This window comes from Hemitrygon akajei, chromosome 3 (genome assembly GCF_048418815.1).
Source record: "Hemitrygon akajei chromosome 3, sHemAka1.3, whole genome shotgun sequence".
Taxonomy (NCBI): Eukaryota; Metazoa; Chordata; class Chondrichthyes; order Myliobatiformes; family Dasyatidae; genus Hemitrygon; species Hemitrygon akajei.
In genome coordinates, this window is record NC_133126.1 from 48,346,926 (window position 1) to 48,364,856 (window position 17,931).

The 17,931-nt window shown below is 40.9% G+C and overlaps 1 protein-coding gene across 2 annotated transcripts in view; it reads right to left on the bottom strand.

Moving 5' to 3' along the window:
• cdkl1 (cyclin dependent kinase like 1 (CDC2 related kinase)) overlaps positions 1 to 13,687 on the bottom strand; it is a 60,361-nt gene extending 46,674 nt beyond the window's left edge. For both annotated transcript variants that reach the window (XM_073039814.1, XM_073039813.1), the window contains exon 1: positions 13,014 to 13,687. In XM_073039814.1, the coding sequence (XP_072895915.1) occupies positions 13,014 to 13,181 (168 nt within the window). In that variant the 5' untranslated portion in view covers positions 13,182 to 13,687. The remainder of the gene's footprint in view (positions 1 to 13,013) is intronic.
• Positions 13,688 to 17,931: the final 4,244 nt, after the last annotated feature.

Here is a 17,931-nt window from a genome sequence, read left to right on the forward strand (position 1 = left end):
ACAAACCATTTCATTACAAGTTGACACATTTACTGTGAATGCAAACTTATTCTCAACAACAGTAAGAAAATAAATGGTTGCTTGCCTTCGAAGTAGTAATTATTTGGCAGTTCTGTATTTGTATTACTGTATACTTTCAATAGCCAAACTAAGAAATATGTGACGTTAGAACAGATTAATCTCGTGCCCAATAAACTAAAATAAATTATGTCTACATTCACAATGCAATATTTCATGCAACTAGCAGCTGCTGACAAACATGTTCTGATTGTGCTACTTGGAAATCTGTTTTGTTGTCAGGTTGCTAGTCAACATCATGAATAAGAATGAAGGCTGATGTACTGGACTAGGGAAACATGGGTTGGTATAAAATATGCTAAGCTGTCTTTGATTTTGCTATTTAGGAAGTACCGTATTGCATTACACAAAATCCTTTAACAATCTACAAGTCTTCACCCTTTTTAAAAGAAAATTGTCAATATGATACATAACTGGGATGATAAGAATATTAATTACATACAATCCCATAGAAAGAATGGTTTGAAAAGGTGAATGCTCTTGGGGAAAATGTTGTTTGAAAATCTTCTGCTGACACTTAGCAAATGTTGCAAGAAAAAATGACACTGCTTAAAACATTAAAACAGGAAATAGCTTTAAAGTATTGCATTATATGCGATCACCAATGCCAACAGAATGCTCAGTTGTACGGCAGAAGGAGATTCATAATTTATTGGTCTGGTGACACAAGTGTGACATTCTAGAAAGGTCCGACAGAGACAACCGTATCCAAATTTGGGATCGCTTCTGAAAGGAAGCAGTCACTGGAAATTGTTCAATAGAGAGCAATGAAGATAATGTTAAGGCTGAAAACAATAGAGGATAGGCTAACTGGGCTCACTAGGAAGAAGAGAAAAATGAAGATAAAAATTGAATGGCATAGTGAGTAGGGCTGCTGTCTCACAGCCCCAGGCACCTGTGTTCAATGGAGTTGTTTGTATGGACATTCTCCCTGTAACCGTGTGGGTTAGTAGGTTCACTGGCCACTGTAAGTTGTTCTAGTGTGAAGATTCATGGTAGAATTGGGGGAGAATGAAATAGAAAAATGTACCAGTTAGCACAAACTCAATGGGCCAAAGGATCTGTTTCTAAGGTGTATGACTTCATGGCTCTGATCAGGAGGGAGGGAACAACCATAGAAGATGGTTTTAGTCCCTGTAAAGGGATAAACCCCTGAACTCCAGCCTTTGATATTAAGAAACACTTGCCAGCATATGGACACAAGTGATATTGCCATTTATTGGCCAAAGTGCAAAACATATTCCTGGTGCAGAAAAAGGATCCAGTGCTTTCCCTGTGTACATGACAAGTAAACTCTTCTTGGGCTTCCAGGCCAGTACTGGGATTGATTATTACCAACGTTTCAATGACAAACTCTGCGATCCTCTTGGAAGACAGCAGAGTTTGTCATCAAAACGTCAGTTATAATCAACAACTGTACCCTGCTGGAAGCCCGGGAAGCGTATATTCCTGGTATTATTATCACTAATAGAATCAACAAGATTAACTTTGAAACGTATTTTATAGTTGATGTGTTAATTTGCCATAAACTAAGAAAACCACATGCAAAATTTCTAGATTAAGATAATGGCAGACTCAATGTTTAAAATGAAAGTCATCATTGACCTTGGATATTGTAGTCAGCAGTAAAGAAACAGCTACTGGTATTCTTATTAAAAGGGACCCTTGGGTTTTAATTAGCTCCACTGCACTGGCCAATGTTGCCTTGAACCTAACACCTACATGGGATCTGTGGCTTTCAACAACAGACAGGTAACGCAGCTAATTAGATCAAATCATTCTCACAGATTACAGCCCAACCATCAAACAGTAAGAAATATAGATCACATTTGAATCATTGTTGAGAAACCAAATTAAAGATACAGAGGGAGTTAAGGGAAAATCATAAATAGTGAAATACAAATATAAAAAATTTGAAGAAATCTATAAAAACTGATTCTCAAGTTAGTGAGTCGTCAACAGTATTACAGAGTTCAAGATCAGTTAATTCTGACCAAATATGGTTTAATATTTTAATTGATCCTTACAGCCAGTGGATAAATAATTGAAATTCCAAGACAGGCAAATAACAGCAAGTTATCACTGTAACCTTGTATGTTTCTGACTTTAACTTCATTCATGGAGACCAGATGTTGTTATCAGTTTTACACACCAATAATGCCAGCCTTGACACGATTACAACTGTAAATCCCAAGTCAGTGTGTGAGTATTGCTAGCATTTATTGCCCAGTACTGGTTGACAGAAGGCGACACTCACGGTGGGTGGACTGTCATCTGAAATTGTTCCTGTGGTGAGCAGTTTATTGCAGCTTAATAGACCAGAGTTCAATGAGGACTCAATCACTTAGGTCTGGGTCTGAATGATACGAGACAGGGAGCATTTGTTTTTTAGCTAAATGAGCATTTGTGAACTGGGTGCTATTTTATAAGAATCAAGCTGCTTTATTAATCATTCTACTGACATCAGCCATTAGCTAACTTGAAATGCATTTGAATACACATTCTCTGAGCTTGTCGAGCTTTCAAGATTGCGAGTACATATTATTAGTTTTACAATGATAATATGAAAAATAATAACTTGCCCCCATTTATGTTGAATAAAGGTTCCCGATTTAATTCAAATTTAACAATGAAATAGAGTGTGCTGAACAACAGAATACTATTGTTTACATTCTAACTCTTTCCCACCTCCATGGCTGTGTACAAGTCATAGGGATAAGCCAGATGTCATCTGCTGGAGCATCTGAACTCCCACTCTGCTGATGCATTCAGTACAGAATTCACAGCACAAATCCCCTCTGTTTCTTGCCAAGATTCGGCCATTACAATCACAATATTCAAAAGGGTTACCAATCCTGACGTAAACGGTTCTTTACTTATACTTTACCTTAAGTTCTTAAATTTCTAACAACGCTAAGATTAGAAATTAGTTAATCATTTTAATTTCTTAAAACATAAATGTATTTGAACTTCTGATGTCCAGGTCTCAGAATTTGCTCCCTGGGGCTCAGCCATGGCTGCAGGAGAGTTTCAGAAGCCAGGGAGGGTCAGCTGGTACCAAAGAGCCACAGTGGCAAAGTGCCACTGAACGCGGGTGTGAAGCCAAAGCAGTGGGCAGCAATCAGCACGATCCATTCAGGTACATGTATGCACTTGTGTTGCCTTTAACTCAGAGATGCTTCACATCAAAGGAAAAATTATTTACCACCGAATTGAGACAAATTAGGTATTTGGACCTGCACAGTATGAACCTTCATGTGTAGATCAATCTTGCTGGAATGGTACTCGTAGTAGGTTTAATTTAGTGATAGTTTAATTAAAGCAGAGTTAATATATTGTATTATCGCAAAATTTATGTGTCATTAAATATGTCATATGTCACATGATCAACTGATTGCAGCAGATTTAGGGGCAGAACTTTGAAAATTTGAGGTCTATGTAGCGAAAGGCAAGGCAGACTCCAACACGGGGAAAACTATGTGCAGTGATTCCAACTCCATCCGGTACAGGGAAAGGATGGGGAGAAGCCATGGAAAAGCCTGAAAACAAGGGTAAGAATTTTAAACTAAAGTTCTGCAATAAAAACCAATTCTATATATCTGTACAGATTCTATCTGTATCAATTATCTGTGTATATTTAAATAAATATTTACCACTATCTTTCCAAAGCAAGTCGGCAATTAACCACATGATTTTTAACATTGACTTCAACCATATTGACAATAAGCCAGTTCAGCTTTACTGTTTATTCAAATTCTTTCTTCCATAATAATTAGATGCCTCTTCCTGTATCTCGCTAACTACACAACATACATAATAACAATGAGGCATTCATTATAAACTTGAATAAGACTTATTTCACTGTCTATAAAAACCAGGGTGCTTATGGATCTGCATAATTAAAACTGAATGAATCAGAAGATCTCTAGATGAGCAAACAGGAACCAGCAAGCTTCAACTGGCATATTCACAGTTTATTTTTACATAACAACACCTTCAATGTACAGTAGTCAGTTTCTAATCTGAATCCCAAAGAAATGAATCTGGTGAAAAAGCTCAGATGGAGGTATTGCTTGCTCAGATTAGTGCTCACAATCTCACTTACGTCAGTTCCACTGAAGAATTTTAATTGGAATGATTCGACTGGAGTCCCAGAAGGCTTTATTTTCTCATGCTTAACATCTTCAGTTTTCAACACAAATGAAATAATTTAACTGGATTCTGAATACCCTCTCCCCCATCCCAACATCACTACACAGAACAGATCTCAATTAAAAGTAAATCTACAGTTCTCCTATTCTTATGCTCACCGCTTGCCACTTCCTCCTTCACTGCAGCCCATTAACGCCATTTGACAGTTTCCTACAGTTTTGAAAGGGGTTAAGGAGGTGACATTAATAAACTAATTGATCTGTTGGGAACATAGCAGGACAACAAGTTTCTCAGCAAATAATGAAGCCTATACCTGTACCTTCCAAAAGGAAAAGTTCCTCACAGATCTCACGTAGCTAACATAAATTTAAAACAATGACAGTTTTTAACCAACTTCTTTCATTCACAGATTTTGTCCTGCTGGTGACTTCAGTTATCTGCCCACAGTATGGTCGTGATACCACACAAACTGATGATTGATGGGAAGTCCTGGAGAGCTTTCTTCACTGTGCCCCTTTTAGGGTGATCAGGGGACTGTGTGTTTCTGCCCCACTGGGGTGACGAACTGGGGCCTACTCGGGGGAGGATCTGGGACTCAGTTTGGTTCGGGGTGCTATTGGCTTGCATGATGTGCGTTTCTTTTTCCCTCTCTCTTTCTCTGCACTTTGTTTTTGGTCTTTTAAAAAATGGGTTATTTAGGTTTCTTGCTTTGTGGCTGCCTGCAAGCAGACAGGTTTCCAGGTGTATAATTTATACATCTTTGATAATAAATGGACTTAGAAGCTTTGAATATTGATCTGCACCCAAAATAACTACAGCTCACAATCAACACCAAGGTTTTTCATGCCGATTACCTGGGAGAAGGGCACGTTTAAAACTATTTAAAAAATCTTGCAACCTGTTTTACCCCTTGCTAAAATGCAAAACTATCTCCCTGAGATAGTCTGACTCAGTGAAGGTAAATCCCAGAAGTTACCCTGGGCCAATACATTATAATGTTTTGACATAGAATGCGAGATAAAATCATTAAATTCTGTGGCAGACCAGAGCATAAAAGCAAATTCAGCAGGTAGACTCTTAAATTCTGTCCTGAAGAAGGGTCTCAGCCCAAAACGTCAACTGTTTATTCATTTGTATACACGCTGCCTGGCCTGCTGAGTTCCTCCAGCATTTTGTGTGTGTGTTGCTTTGGATTTCTAGCATCTGCAGATTTTCTTGAGCAAATTAATTAGATTTTATCTCCCTAGGAAAACATCCTATTGAAATCCTTTTTTATCAGCGTTGGTTATCTAGCAAACTTGATTCCCACATATTCAGATTCAGTCCTGATTTGTTACTTAGACAAGTTGGAACTGTACTCACGTACTGTATGTTAGGCCAATTATCCATATTTTTCAAAGGAACCAGCTTATAAAACATAAGACATTTTTGACCTCATGTCCTGAAGCCCTTCCTTTGTGTAGAGTTAGTTTGAAATCTGGATTGATGGGAACAGATTCTTTAAATGGAATAGGAATAGAAATTAGCACTGAAATGCTGAGCCATACAGAGAGCTCAGTATCAGTGCCAGCACTCTAGGACTGGAGTTCAGTGAACTAGAGGTCAACAGTTCAGCCTAGGCTAGACTGTTCTGTCTATCATCAAGTGTGTACGCCTGTCTGGTTTGGGAAGATCTGCCTTACTTACTGTATCCAAGGTCTAGCAAAGAGCTCTGTGTGCAATTAGTACCTCTGGAAATTTTATGCTTTCAAGTTTTCTTTCTTGATCCTAATCAAGTTTTAATGAAAACGAGCAACACCGAAGTATGCAACACCCTGACGACAAGTATATTGATAACGCCTTCAGCCCAACGTCGTCAGCTGCTTCCCCCCATCACTGAAGAATTAGGGATGTTTGTTCATGATCACAAAATTCCTCAGGGAATAAGGCTTGTTTGCATCAGAATCTGAACAACGCAGTCAGGACAAAACAGATATTCCCACTGAATCCAACAAGAGTCTCATCACCACCCCTGTGCCATCATAGCCAATGGTATTTACGTGGCTGGTGCACTTAGGGTGTTTGTCCATGCTAGAAGGACAATGGATCATGAAGGAACTGCAAATGGTAATATCCAGTGCTACTTACCAATGCAATATCCTCATCACTGACTGGAAGTCAAGTGGACAAGCTACATAAATGATGTAGTGACAAGAGCAGGTCAGGATTTGGTTACTCAACTACTTTTTCTGCACCTCCTCATTCCCTAAAGCTCATCTCACACCAAAAAGGCATAACTTGCAAGTATGACAGTATATCACTCACTGCCCTGGAAGTGTGTAGCTCCACCAACTCCCCAGAGGCTTCACTCTAGCAAGGTCAAAGTAACTCGCCACATTGACTCCCTATACGCCACCCTGAATATTCAAATTGAATTACAGAAACTCGCCAAAACTGATTCAAAAGACACTCCCAAATTCATAACCTTCATCTGAAAAGACAAAGAATGCAGGTGCATGAAATACTCTGCTTTCAAACACGGGTCAAAGGCTGGATATTCTTAAGTGAGTGAACATCAAACTCTCTGAAAACTTTCTACTATCATCCTTTGTAATGGAATATTCTCCACATGCCCATGTGTGTGCTGCAGCACCACTCAAACACCCAACACTGTTAAAAAAAACAGAATTTTGCTTGATTCCCAACCTATCAACCAGGCTAAATACAGCAGGGTTCGGGTACAAAGCATTACTCTGGACAATAAGTGGATTTCATTTTTACTGACAACTGTAAGTCAATTTTGTTTGCAAGTCAGAAAATGCTCAGAATCACTTGATACGGTAACCGTATCTCTGCAGAATTATAATGAATAGCATCAAAAACAAGTAAAACTACAAATCTACAAGTGGAGAAAGAGATAACTAGCTCTATTGTTTGTAGGAATGAACATGTACATCAGACTTGCGAATTTAACAATGTTACAGGAGCTCATTCATATGTTATGGTGTCCATAAGTCAAGCATGTGTAGCCCGGGGACTGTCTGTAATCATTTGCTCCACTATTTCTGAACAATGACTACAGTGTGTGCTATTTACAGAAAGCACTTCAATTATTCACCAAGACTACTTCAGCAATACCACTTGAACACCATGAAGGTTAAAAGCAGCGGCAGCACGGCAACATCGCCTCTTAAAGACTCCTCTCCAACTTGCTCATCTTGCTGACTTCATGGGCATCCCCATCCTCAACGCTGATGGGCAATAAAGACGAGGGTGAAGCATTCACAACCACATTCAGTCAGAAGGGCTAGCTTGATGATCCACCTCTGCTTCACTTCACTCTGTGTAACTTTAAAAAAAAAGGCAGCGAGCACCAGACACAGCGACTTTGTTGGGACCAGACAACATCCTAACTTTGCAGAACTAGCTGTGCCTTCAGCTAAACTGACCAGAACAGTCACCACACTGATATTTATGAAAGGATGTGGACACCTGCTCAGGGAGTTCACTAGAAAAAGTTCAAATTCAATTCAGCTAATACGACCCAATCACCGACCCCTGGCCCAACATCAGTAAAACTAAAGAGCCAGTTATCGGCTTCAGCGAGGGAAAAGGAGGGTGCTCGTGCACTGGCCCACACTGGGAGATCAGCAGCGATACAAGTCAGCAGCTTTACATTCTTGAGTGTTAACAAATCTCTTCTGGGTCAGCACATAGATGCAATCACAAGGAAGGTGTGCCAGAGTTTTTACTGCCTTGGGATTTTAAGGAGGTTCAGCTTATCACCATACACTTTTTAAAAACTTCTTCAATTGTGCTATTGAAAGTGTGATGACTGGTTCTATCATCATCTGATACAGCAATTCAAATGAGCAGGAATAAAAGCTGCAGAGAGTAATGGACTCAGCACAGCACATCGCAAGCAGATCTCTCCCCATGACTAGTAGTATCGACAGTAATTACTGCCTCAGGAAGGTAACATCCATCACGTAACACTGAACAATACAGAATAGTATGAGCCCTTCAGCCCACGATGTTGTGCCGACCTACGACCTAACCGTTCCCTGCTACACAGCCCACAACCTAGTTTTCTTAAAGTCTAAGAGTCCTTTAAATGCCCTTATTGTATTAGCCTCTACCACCACACCTGGCAGTGCGGTCCAGACACCAATCACTCTGTGTCAATATCCTACCTCTGACCTCTCCTCCAAACTTCCCTCCACTCACCCTCTGGTACTGGGATTGCCACCCTGGGGAAAAAATGCTGACTGTCCACATTTCATATGCTTCTCATAACCTTATACAGTTCTATCACTGACACCTCTCATCCTCCTCCACTCCAAAGAGTAAAGTCCTAACCTTTCCTAATAAGATATCATCAAAGATCCCCACCATCTGGGCCATTCCAGCTTCCCAGAGCTACTACTGGGCAACAGGTACAGAAGCCTGAAGCTCCACACTGCCAGGAGTAAGAACATCTGCTTTCCTTCAACTGTTTGGTTCTTGAATCAACCTACACATCCCAATCACTGCAGTTTAGCAGCACTATAACCACTTTGTACTCAATTAAACTTCATATATTTTTTGTTCTAATTGCATTCTTTCTTGTAAAAAATGCATATAACTTATGTTTTTATTGTAAACGCAGCTTATATGATGCTATATGCAAGTAAGCTTTTCATTCCACCTGTGCATACACGTTCTTGTATGTGACAATAGCTTTGCTTTTGATCTTTGATCATAAGTTTGCAAGTAGGGTGTTCAGTGATGATTGTGCAGTGTCCAGCTGAGTCTGCAACGCCTCAGTAATTGAGGCAATTCATGGCCCCAAACTGCAAAACATAGTCGACATGGGAAATGGGCTTATAAGTGGCAGGTAACGTATAAGTGCTTGGAGTATTGTATATAGTTTTGGTCTCCTTAGTTGCCATAGAGGGAGTGCAGCCAAGATTCAACAGAACAGTTCCAAGGATGTCAAGTTTGCCATATGAGGAGAAATTGAATAGCTTTGACCTGCCTACTCTTTACGGTTTTGAAGAATGAGAGATCTTACAACACAAAATTTTGAAAAGGCATGTCATGTTAGATGCAGGGGAAATGTATTCCCTGGCTGAGGGGCAGGACACACGGTCTAGGATGAAAGGCAGGCTGTTTGGACTGAGGTGAAGAGAACTGTCTTCATTCCAAAGATAATCAACCTTTGGAGCTTCCTACCCAGAAAATTGTGGAGGTTCAGTTACTGTCTTCATTGAAAAGACAGACCTGTAAATACCTGTTTATTTAATTTGAAATTCAAAAGGGAATCAAGGGATATGGGGCAAGTCTTGGAAAATGGCAATGATCAGTATAATGTTAATGAAGGGCAGAACATGCTGAAGGACCAGGTGCCTACACTGCCTTTATGTCTTTTGTGCCAAAGCATTGACCAGCTCCACAAGAGAAAATCTAACTATCTTCCACTGGCAATCAGTACCATTACCATCATGAGCACCTTATCATTGACAGCTACTGACCTGAAACTTAGTGGGACCAACCACATAAATACCACAGTTACACAGCAGATCAGAGGCTTGGATATACTCTAGGAAGCCACTTGCCTTCTGACACCCAAAGTCCTTCCACCATCTGCAAGTTTGAATACCCCTGATTTGTCTGAAAAGTGAAAATCAAACAATACCAAAGAAACTCAATGTCATCCAGGACAGAGCAACCCACTTGCATGGAACCTGATTCCAAATTCTGGATGTGCATTCCCCGCTCCACAGATGCTCGTTGGCTGTAGTGTGCTTCGTATACAAAATGCACTGCACTACCATGACAGCACTTTCTGAATCTGCAACCTCCAATACTAAGCTGAGTAGATGCATGGTATGACCATCACCTGCATATTCACCTCCAAGTTGCACACCATCCTGACTTAGAAATGTATCAGCATCTCTTCATTATCACTGATCTAAATGCACAAACTTGCAACCCAATAGCACTGTGTAAGTATCATCACCAGGACTCAAGACAGTGACCCATCACCACCTTCCGAATAGCATTTCTGATGAGCATTGAAATACAGTAAATAAAGATATTTTTAAATAATGTGTGGCCTCTATCCAGTTTCTTAACTGTATGACTCTACCACAGGCAATAGCAATTGACATTAAAAAGTGCAAGGGGAAAATATTTACATATTTCTTCATTCTTTTTACTAAAGCAGATCTTATGATTAGGTGCTATAGCAAGTCACTGATTACAGTTGTAAAATTTAATCCCTAATATAAACAATAGTTGTCTTGATTCATGGATATCAATTATGGTACAATTTTTGTTTTGCGCTGCAAACCAAATATTATATTTAGGAGTTTTGAAACAAAGAGCAGTAACTTTTCTATTTACCTGGAAATGAACAGAACCCTCCAGCCTATACAGGCCCTTCGGCCCACAATGTCGTGCCGACCTTTTAACCTACTCTAAGATCAACCTAACCTGTCTCTCCCACATAGCCCTCCATTTTTCTATCATCCATATGCCTATCTAAGAGTATCTTAAAATGTCGCGAATGTATCTGTCACTGCCACCCCAGGCAATGCATTCCACAAACTCACCACTCTCTGTCTAACAAACTTACCTCTAACATTTCACTATACGTTCCTCCAAACACCTTAAAGTTATGCACCCTCATACTAATCAGTTCCACCCTGGGAAAAAGTCTCTGACTGTCCATTCTATCTATGCCTCTTATACACCTGTATCAAATCACCTCCTATCCTCCCTCACTCCAAAGAGAAAATCCCCAGCTCACTCAAACTAGAAACCATTTTACTGGGAGGTCAAACGCTCTTGCCCAAATCTAGAAAGTGCAGGCACAGTTGGCAGAGCAGTCACGTACTCTGAATTATGCACTGAATATTACTAGTGCTTAACCAGGTAAACTTATGCAGTCCCATTTCCTATGCTGCCAAAAACATACCACTTAATACTTTGCATATGTTGCAGAGACATTTAATGCCCTCAGCAGCTTTCATTTTTAATTCAGATTAACAGCATCTACAGGCTATGCAGTCACCTTGTCCCAAACATATCAATCTGTCTACCATGATAAAATATTGTTAATACTGGCCATTTAAAGCCTAATAAACACAACTCTATGACTGAGCTAAATGGGCAGTAGGTACCAGTAGCTCCTCACATGTGTCCTCATGCTTTGCACTCATACCCCGCTGGTTGGTGATGTTTCTGTTATTCAGCTTTAGCAACTTCTCTTTACCCATCAGTAACCTAATCATGTCAGCCACTAAATCCCTGGATATATGAGCATGTTCTCATATGAACTTACAGGTAATGTTTCTCTGCAGTTTTTAACCAGTTTCCTCATCAGATACAACTACCCTGCACATGACGTAAAATTTCCAAGTACACTGTTACACACCAGGTGTACTTATCAGCTGTGTAATCCAGACAAGGTAATAGCTTTCACAGGAAGGAATTCATAGCACACGGCTGATTTCCTATCCAGCTAAAGCAGTTACAGATTGACACAGTACTGAAATGTCATTTCCTTTTGCAAATCCATCTCCTCACTTTGTTCCAGTCTCAAATAGGTTATGTGGCAAAGCCTTATCTCCAGGACCCAGAACAAAGAGATTGTCTAACCTACATTTGAGTGTAGTCCTGGGGGACTAAAGGTGACCACCACAATAACGTTTTTCAGGTACAGAATTTAGCCTCTATAGAATTCACAAATTCCTATTTCTTGACACATGAACAGATGAGGCATCTTCTTGGTAGATCAACATTTGCAACACAACACCCCATCCACACAGGTGTTCCTCATAATGGGGGGGGGGGGGTCACTTGCTATTTTTCAGAATAAACATGACTCAGTCAGTTGAATGAAACATTTCCGTTGATACTATTGGACAAAGTAGAGGAATTCCCTTGATATACTGTACAAGATATATTCCTCAATCATTTGTGAGAAAGACCTGCAATTCAAGTCACTGCTATTGGTGTGAATTTGGACATTCCCATGTCGGTACATCGCAAAAATATTTGTCAATAGTTTCAATATATGAAAAGTGTAATATTCATTCTTGCAAATGTTCAAGAACAATTTATAACTGAGACCAATCAACTGTTGGACATTGAAGGAATGACAACTTACACCTGTAATAATTAATTTGCTCCAGACCGCATTTAAAATGTTCATTCCGGGAACACCTATTGGGATCAAAGAAGGCTGTGATTAATGGATTAGACCTGAACAAAACTAGAATGCTGGGCGGGTGATTTTCCTCACGCAGTTCGCAGCGCGATGCCAGGTCTGCGGTCTCGCGGGGAAACATGCAGTACTTTTGATTTTTTGAACTAAAACAGGTAACATACACAGTGTGAGTTGAGTGTGTCGCACACCTTGCAGATAGATCCTGTGACTCAAGGGTATACTTTCGACTGGAATGAGCATGGACAGGGTCACTAACACCACTCTGGCTGTGACCAGCTGACCGTGCGGCAGCCTCACCAGACACACCGAAAGCGCGGGGTCAGCTGCGCTTTGGCACGTTGCAGAGTCTCCCCGAATTTACTCCTCAGACGCCACCCGCATCGCTCGCTCACCAAGTGTAACCAACATAACCAGAGACTAAAGTCAGCCAGCCGAGCGAACTCCACGCTGATACTTGATGGGCGGCTCATGGCCAACCCGTACCAGGGCGGGGAATGCCCGAATCCCAAATAAACAACCGCGCGCTGCCGGGGTATTAAAGGGGGGGGGGGTTCAGAAGGAAAGCTCGTGGTCGAAATGCCCGTCTTACCTTTAGCAACCGGATCTCGCGCATGGCGATTTTCTTGATAACGGGATCATCCTCCGACTCCACGAACTTCTTAATCGCCACTATCTGTCCGCTGACTTTATTCCTGCATTTGAACACCACGCCGTAAGAACCCTCTCCGATTTTCGCGATTTTGTCGTATTTCTCCATCGCGGCTATTTACCTCCCGAGCACCTCACAAAAATGGCGTGTTCACCCCGCACGCTTGAAGAAATCTGTGGGTCAGCAACGGCCCTTCTGAAATGGTCCAGAGACCGGCGTCCGCTGTCCGCGAAGGGCGCTTGGGGGCGGAGCCGCGCAGCAATTCCGGACCCTCCGTCCCTGCCGGGCACCGCTTCTCGCCACCGGAGCGCTGTCACCGACAAGATGCCCAACACAAAAGGAGCCCAGCACCATGCGACCCGGTACAGCTCAGTCCAGTCCAGCCCACTCTGGCCCTTGTCAGCGCAGTCCGGTGAAGTCAGCCCAGCTGAAGGTATTCACCATCAGTCAGCCCACCAGCCACTTCACTCAACTCCGCTCGACTTAATCCAACTCAGTTCCCGACCACGAGCTGTCGATGCCAAGCTCCTGCGATGGTCACCGATACCCTCCCTTACGCGCGGACAACAGCACACGGAGGGGATCTTTACGCAACTACGCTTCAACCGGGGCGAAGCTGAAGCTCGGCGGCTGGAGAGCGAACCGCCAATCGCACTGGCTGGGGCGGGACCGTCTCACCTTCAGAATATCATTGTAGCAGGTAGTCACCGAGGAGATTTTACAGTTCATTAATGTAAATAGGAGTATTTGTAAAGTTGAATATTTTCTGATACGTGGGGAAAAAGAATCAAGTGTAGTATAGAACACTTGGCATCTATAATATTTATACAAGATTGTTGAACAGAAACTCGGGCAAAGCAGTATATTCTAAGAAGCATTTTAAAAGAGGAAGGTAATGGAAAGAGACATTTCGGGAAGGACTGTCAGAGTTCGGGGCCAAAGCAAAGATGTGGCAGTTTAAATTGGGATGCTCAACCTGCAGTATTGGAAGATGGATCAATGGACTATAGATCAGGGTCGGATGCAGTTATTGATATTCAGAGATGCAGGACAACAGAGGAACATTAGATATAAACTAAGACCGAATGTAGATTAGTAAGCAAAGAAATACTATGTCAATGTAGCACGCCAGGAGTGAAAAACTGAAAATTTTGAAATGAGGTTAGATGGAAGGGAAGAGGATGCTGGAAAAGCATCGGATAGTCACATTTCAGGCGAACATAGGCATGGATTAGTGTCCTGACAGCAGAAAAAAAAGTTAGTTTGCAAAACTGAGATTTAACATTAAACAGCGGCAAGAAGGCCAACATTTACTACCCATCTTTGTAAAAGATGGCATTACTTCTGGTGAAAGTATTCACACTGTTATGGGTTGGAAATTCTGATTGATGGCCAGGAACAGTGCATATTTCCATGCAGGGTAGTGTATGATTCTGTGCTTCATGTCTAGAGAGATTGAAGGGGTGCCAATCATACTTACTGTTATATTTCCAGATATTGTTGCACATTCATGCAAGTGGAATGTTAATTCCATCATGCTCTTGACTTGTACTTTGGAAAAGCTTGTCGGTCCCATGCATCAATTACCACAGGATTAACAGTCTCTGCCCAGCTCATGAAGTTTCAGTATTTCTGTGGCTGGTCCATTTGAGGTCCTGGTTCTTATCAATCTCCAGGAAAGTTACCCCCCCCCCCCCCGCATGCCCTTCTGACAAATTTTCATTCAGTTTATACTTACAATACCTTTAGACATGAACATTATTGTTTTTCAATCTTTACCACCCTCTTTCAGAAATATCCATTATTTGTATATTGAATCTCCTGATCTCAACCTTGTCACAAAATTTCCCTTGTGCTGAATCTCACTATCTCTGCAATTTAAAACCCTTTATTTTCTCCAACTTTTCTCACCTTTGACAGAAGTTCAAAGAAGCATCTATTTATTTCTTTTGATCTTGATTCTTACATTTTGTTTTAGTCAGATTTTCAGAACCTACAGCACTTTAATTTCGGATTTTTCCTGCTTTTGATAACATGATTGGGTAGATGTCACTGCAGTAACTGCAGTGTAACAGCTTGCTTAAGGGCGACTTACTCTGAAGGGCAAATGGAAATTTTAAAAAAAACAACCCATATTTTCACTTTAGTAGAAGAATAACACCAAGGAATAGGGAATTTTCGATGTGTTTTTAAGTGAATTTTTAAAAACATTCATCTGCAGAACACAGGAGAGCCAATTTAAACTCATTGCATCTTTCAGTGCAGCATTCCTGTAATATTGTAGTAAAAATCAGCTTTAGCAAGATTAGATTTGGGGAATAGAAATGGCTCAGATTGAGATAGAATGCAAATATGCTGGTTACACTGAAGGACCAAGTTCTTGAGGAACACACAAAATGCTGGAGGAACTCAGCAAGCCAGGCAGCATCTATGCAAAAAAGTACAGTCAGCGTTTAGGGTGTAACTGCTGCACTTACATCAAAGATGGTTGTAGATAGCTAAAGTTGCTATCAGAAATGTCTATACAACCTGATCTGATCTTTATGGATAATGTAGTTAGATATTTGATATATACAAATACATCTAAATCATGAAATGGTCCCTGATGTACACCAGGACTGTTCAGTCTGGTAGGAACAAAGACATTGTGAGATCTGCTCGTTAGTTTGGAAAGAGAGAAAAGAATCATATGGCATCTGTATTATAACTTATTTATGTAGGAGATTGGTGACCAATTAGGATGACCTTGATGTTCTGGTGAAACTGAAGCAACTGAAGGGCTTGTAACTGTGTGGGGAGAATGAAGGTGGAAAAGTAGAGTGACGATAGAAAGGAGCAATTGATAATTGCAGCTTTCAAAGATGGAGAGATGGCTGGCTGATTAGAAACTAGGTCAGGAGACTCCTGGTGTCATGGAAAGTAGGCTGATGAAGAGTTGGTGGTTGCCAGACTGATCATGTAGCAGCTTCAAGGCAGTCATAACAGGCAATACAACCAATAGTATAACTGTATTCAACTCAGGTGCACATTTTAAAATCTATTTTAGACATCAGAAGGAATATAGGGGTAAAATGCAAGGTATCCAACAGCAAATGGTAGAATGGATGGTCAAAAGCTTAGCATTAGCTTTTTACTGTGAACATTTGCAAATCAGAATAAGATGCTGGGCAGCTTTCATCTTTCGTAACCCTTCCAAACCTCTATTCTGAGGGTGTAATTTGCCATTATCCCAATAATAGTGACATTTCACTGTGTGTAATTTGGTTCTAATGCATCCTTCAATACAACAATATCTGCTTCAAAAAGACCTTCATTGGGTCACAAAGTGTTTTACAGCCTAAGGCATGAAAGGCACTAAATATACGCAAACCCTTTTTCAATTTGAACAACTGCTTTTGATCTTGCTTTAATATTTTATCGTAGTAAATTACAATATAATGAGGTCATGCTCTTGAAACCAGTCAAACAATTGTAGTCCAGTCCAAGGCAGTAACCATTACAAACAGGAATCACAGAAGTTGCATTGCATCATAGAGAGCTGCACATATACAGTGGCATGCAAAAGTTTGGGCAGTCCTGGTCAAAATTTCTGTAACTGTGAATAGCTAAGCAAGTAAAAGATGACCTGATTTCCAAAAGGCATAAGGTTAAAGATGACACATTTCTTTAATATTTTAAGCAAGATTACTTTTTTATTTCCATCTTTTACAGTTTCAAAATAACAAAAAAGGAAAAGGACCCGAAGCAAAAGTTTGGGCACCCTGCATGGTCAGTACTTAGTAACACCCCCTTTGGCAAGTATCACAGCTTGTAAACACTTTCTGTAGCCAGCTAAGAGTCTTTCAATTCTTGTTTGGGGGATTTTTGCCCATTCTTCCTTGCAAAAGGCTTCTAGTTCTTTAGATTCTTGGGCCGTCTTCCATGCACTGCTCTTTTGAGGTCTATCCATAGATTTTCGATGATGTTTAGGTCGGGGGACTGTGAGGGCCATAGCAAAACTTTCAGGTTGCGCCTCTTGAGGTAGTCCATTGTGGATTTTGAGGTGTACTTCGGAACATTATCCTGTTGTAGAAACCATCTTTTCATCTTCAGCTTTTTTGCTTTATAGATGGTGTTATGTTTGCTTCCAGAATTTGCTGGTATTTAATTGAACTCATTCATCCCTCTACCAGTGAAATGTTCCCTGTGCCACTGGCTGCAACACAAGCCCAAAGCATGATCGATCCACCCCCGGGCTTAACAGTTGGAGAGGTGTTCTTTTCACAAAATTCTGCACCCTTTTTTCCTCCAAGCATACCTTTGCTCATTGCGGCCAAAAAGTTCTATTTTAACTTTATCAGTCCACAGGACTTGTTTCCAAAATGTATCAGTCTTGTTTAGATGTTCATTTGCAAACTCTGACACTGAATTTTGTGGTGAGGATGCAGGAAAGGTTTTCTTCTGATGACTCTTCCATGACGGTTATATTTGTGTAGGTATCACTGCACAGTAGAACAGTGCACCACCACTCCAGAGTCTGCTAAATCTTCCTGAAGGTCTTTTGCAGTCAAACGGCGGTTTTGATTTGCCTTTCTAGCAATCCTACGAGCAGTTCTCTCAGAAAGTTTTCTTGGTCTTCCAGACCGCAACTTGACCTCCACCACTCCTGTTAACTGCCATTTCTTAATTACATTACGAACTGTGGAAATGACGACCTGAAAACACTTTGCTATCTTCTGTAGCCTTCTCCTGCTTTGTGGGCATCATTTATTTTAATTTTAAGAGTGTTAGGCAGCTGCTTAGAGGAACCCATGGCTGCTGATTGTTGGGACAAGGTTTGAGGAGTCAGGGTATTTATAAAGCTTTGAAATTTGCATCA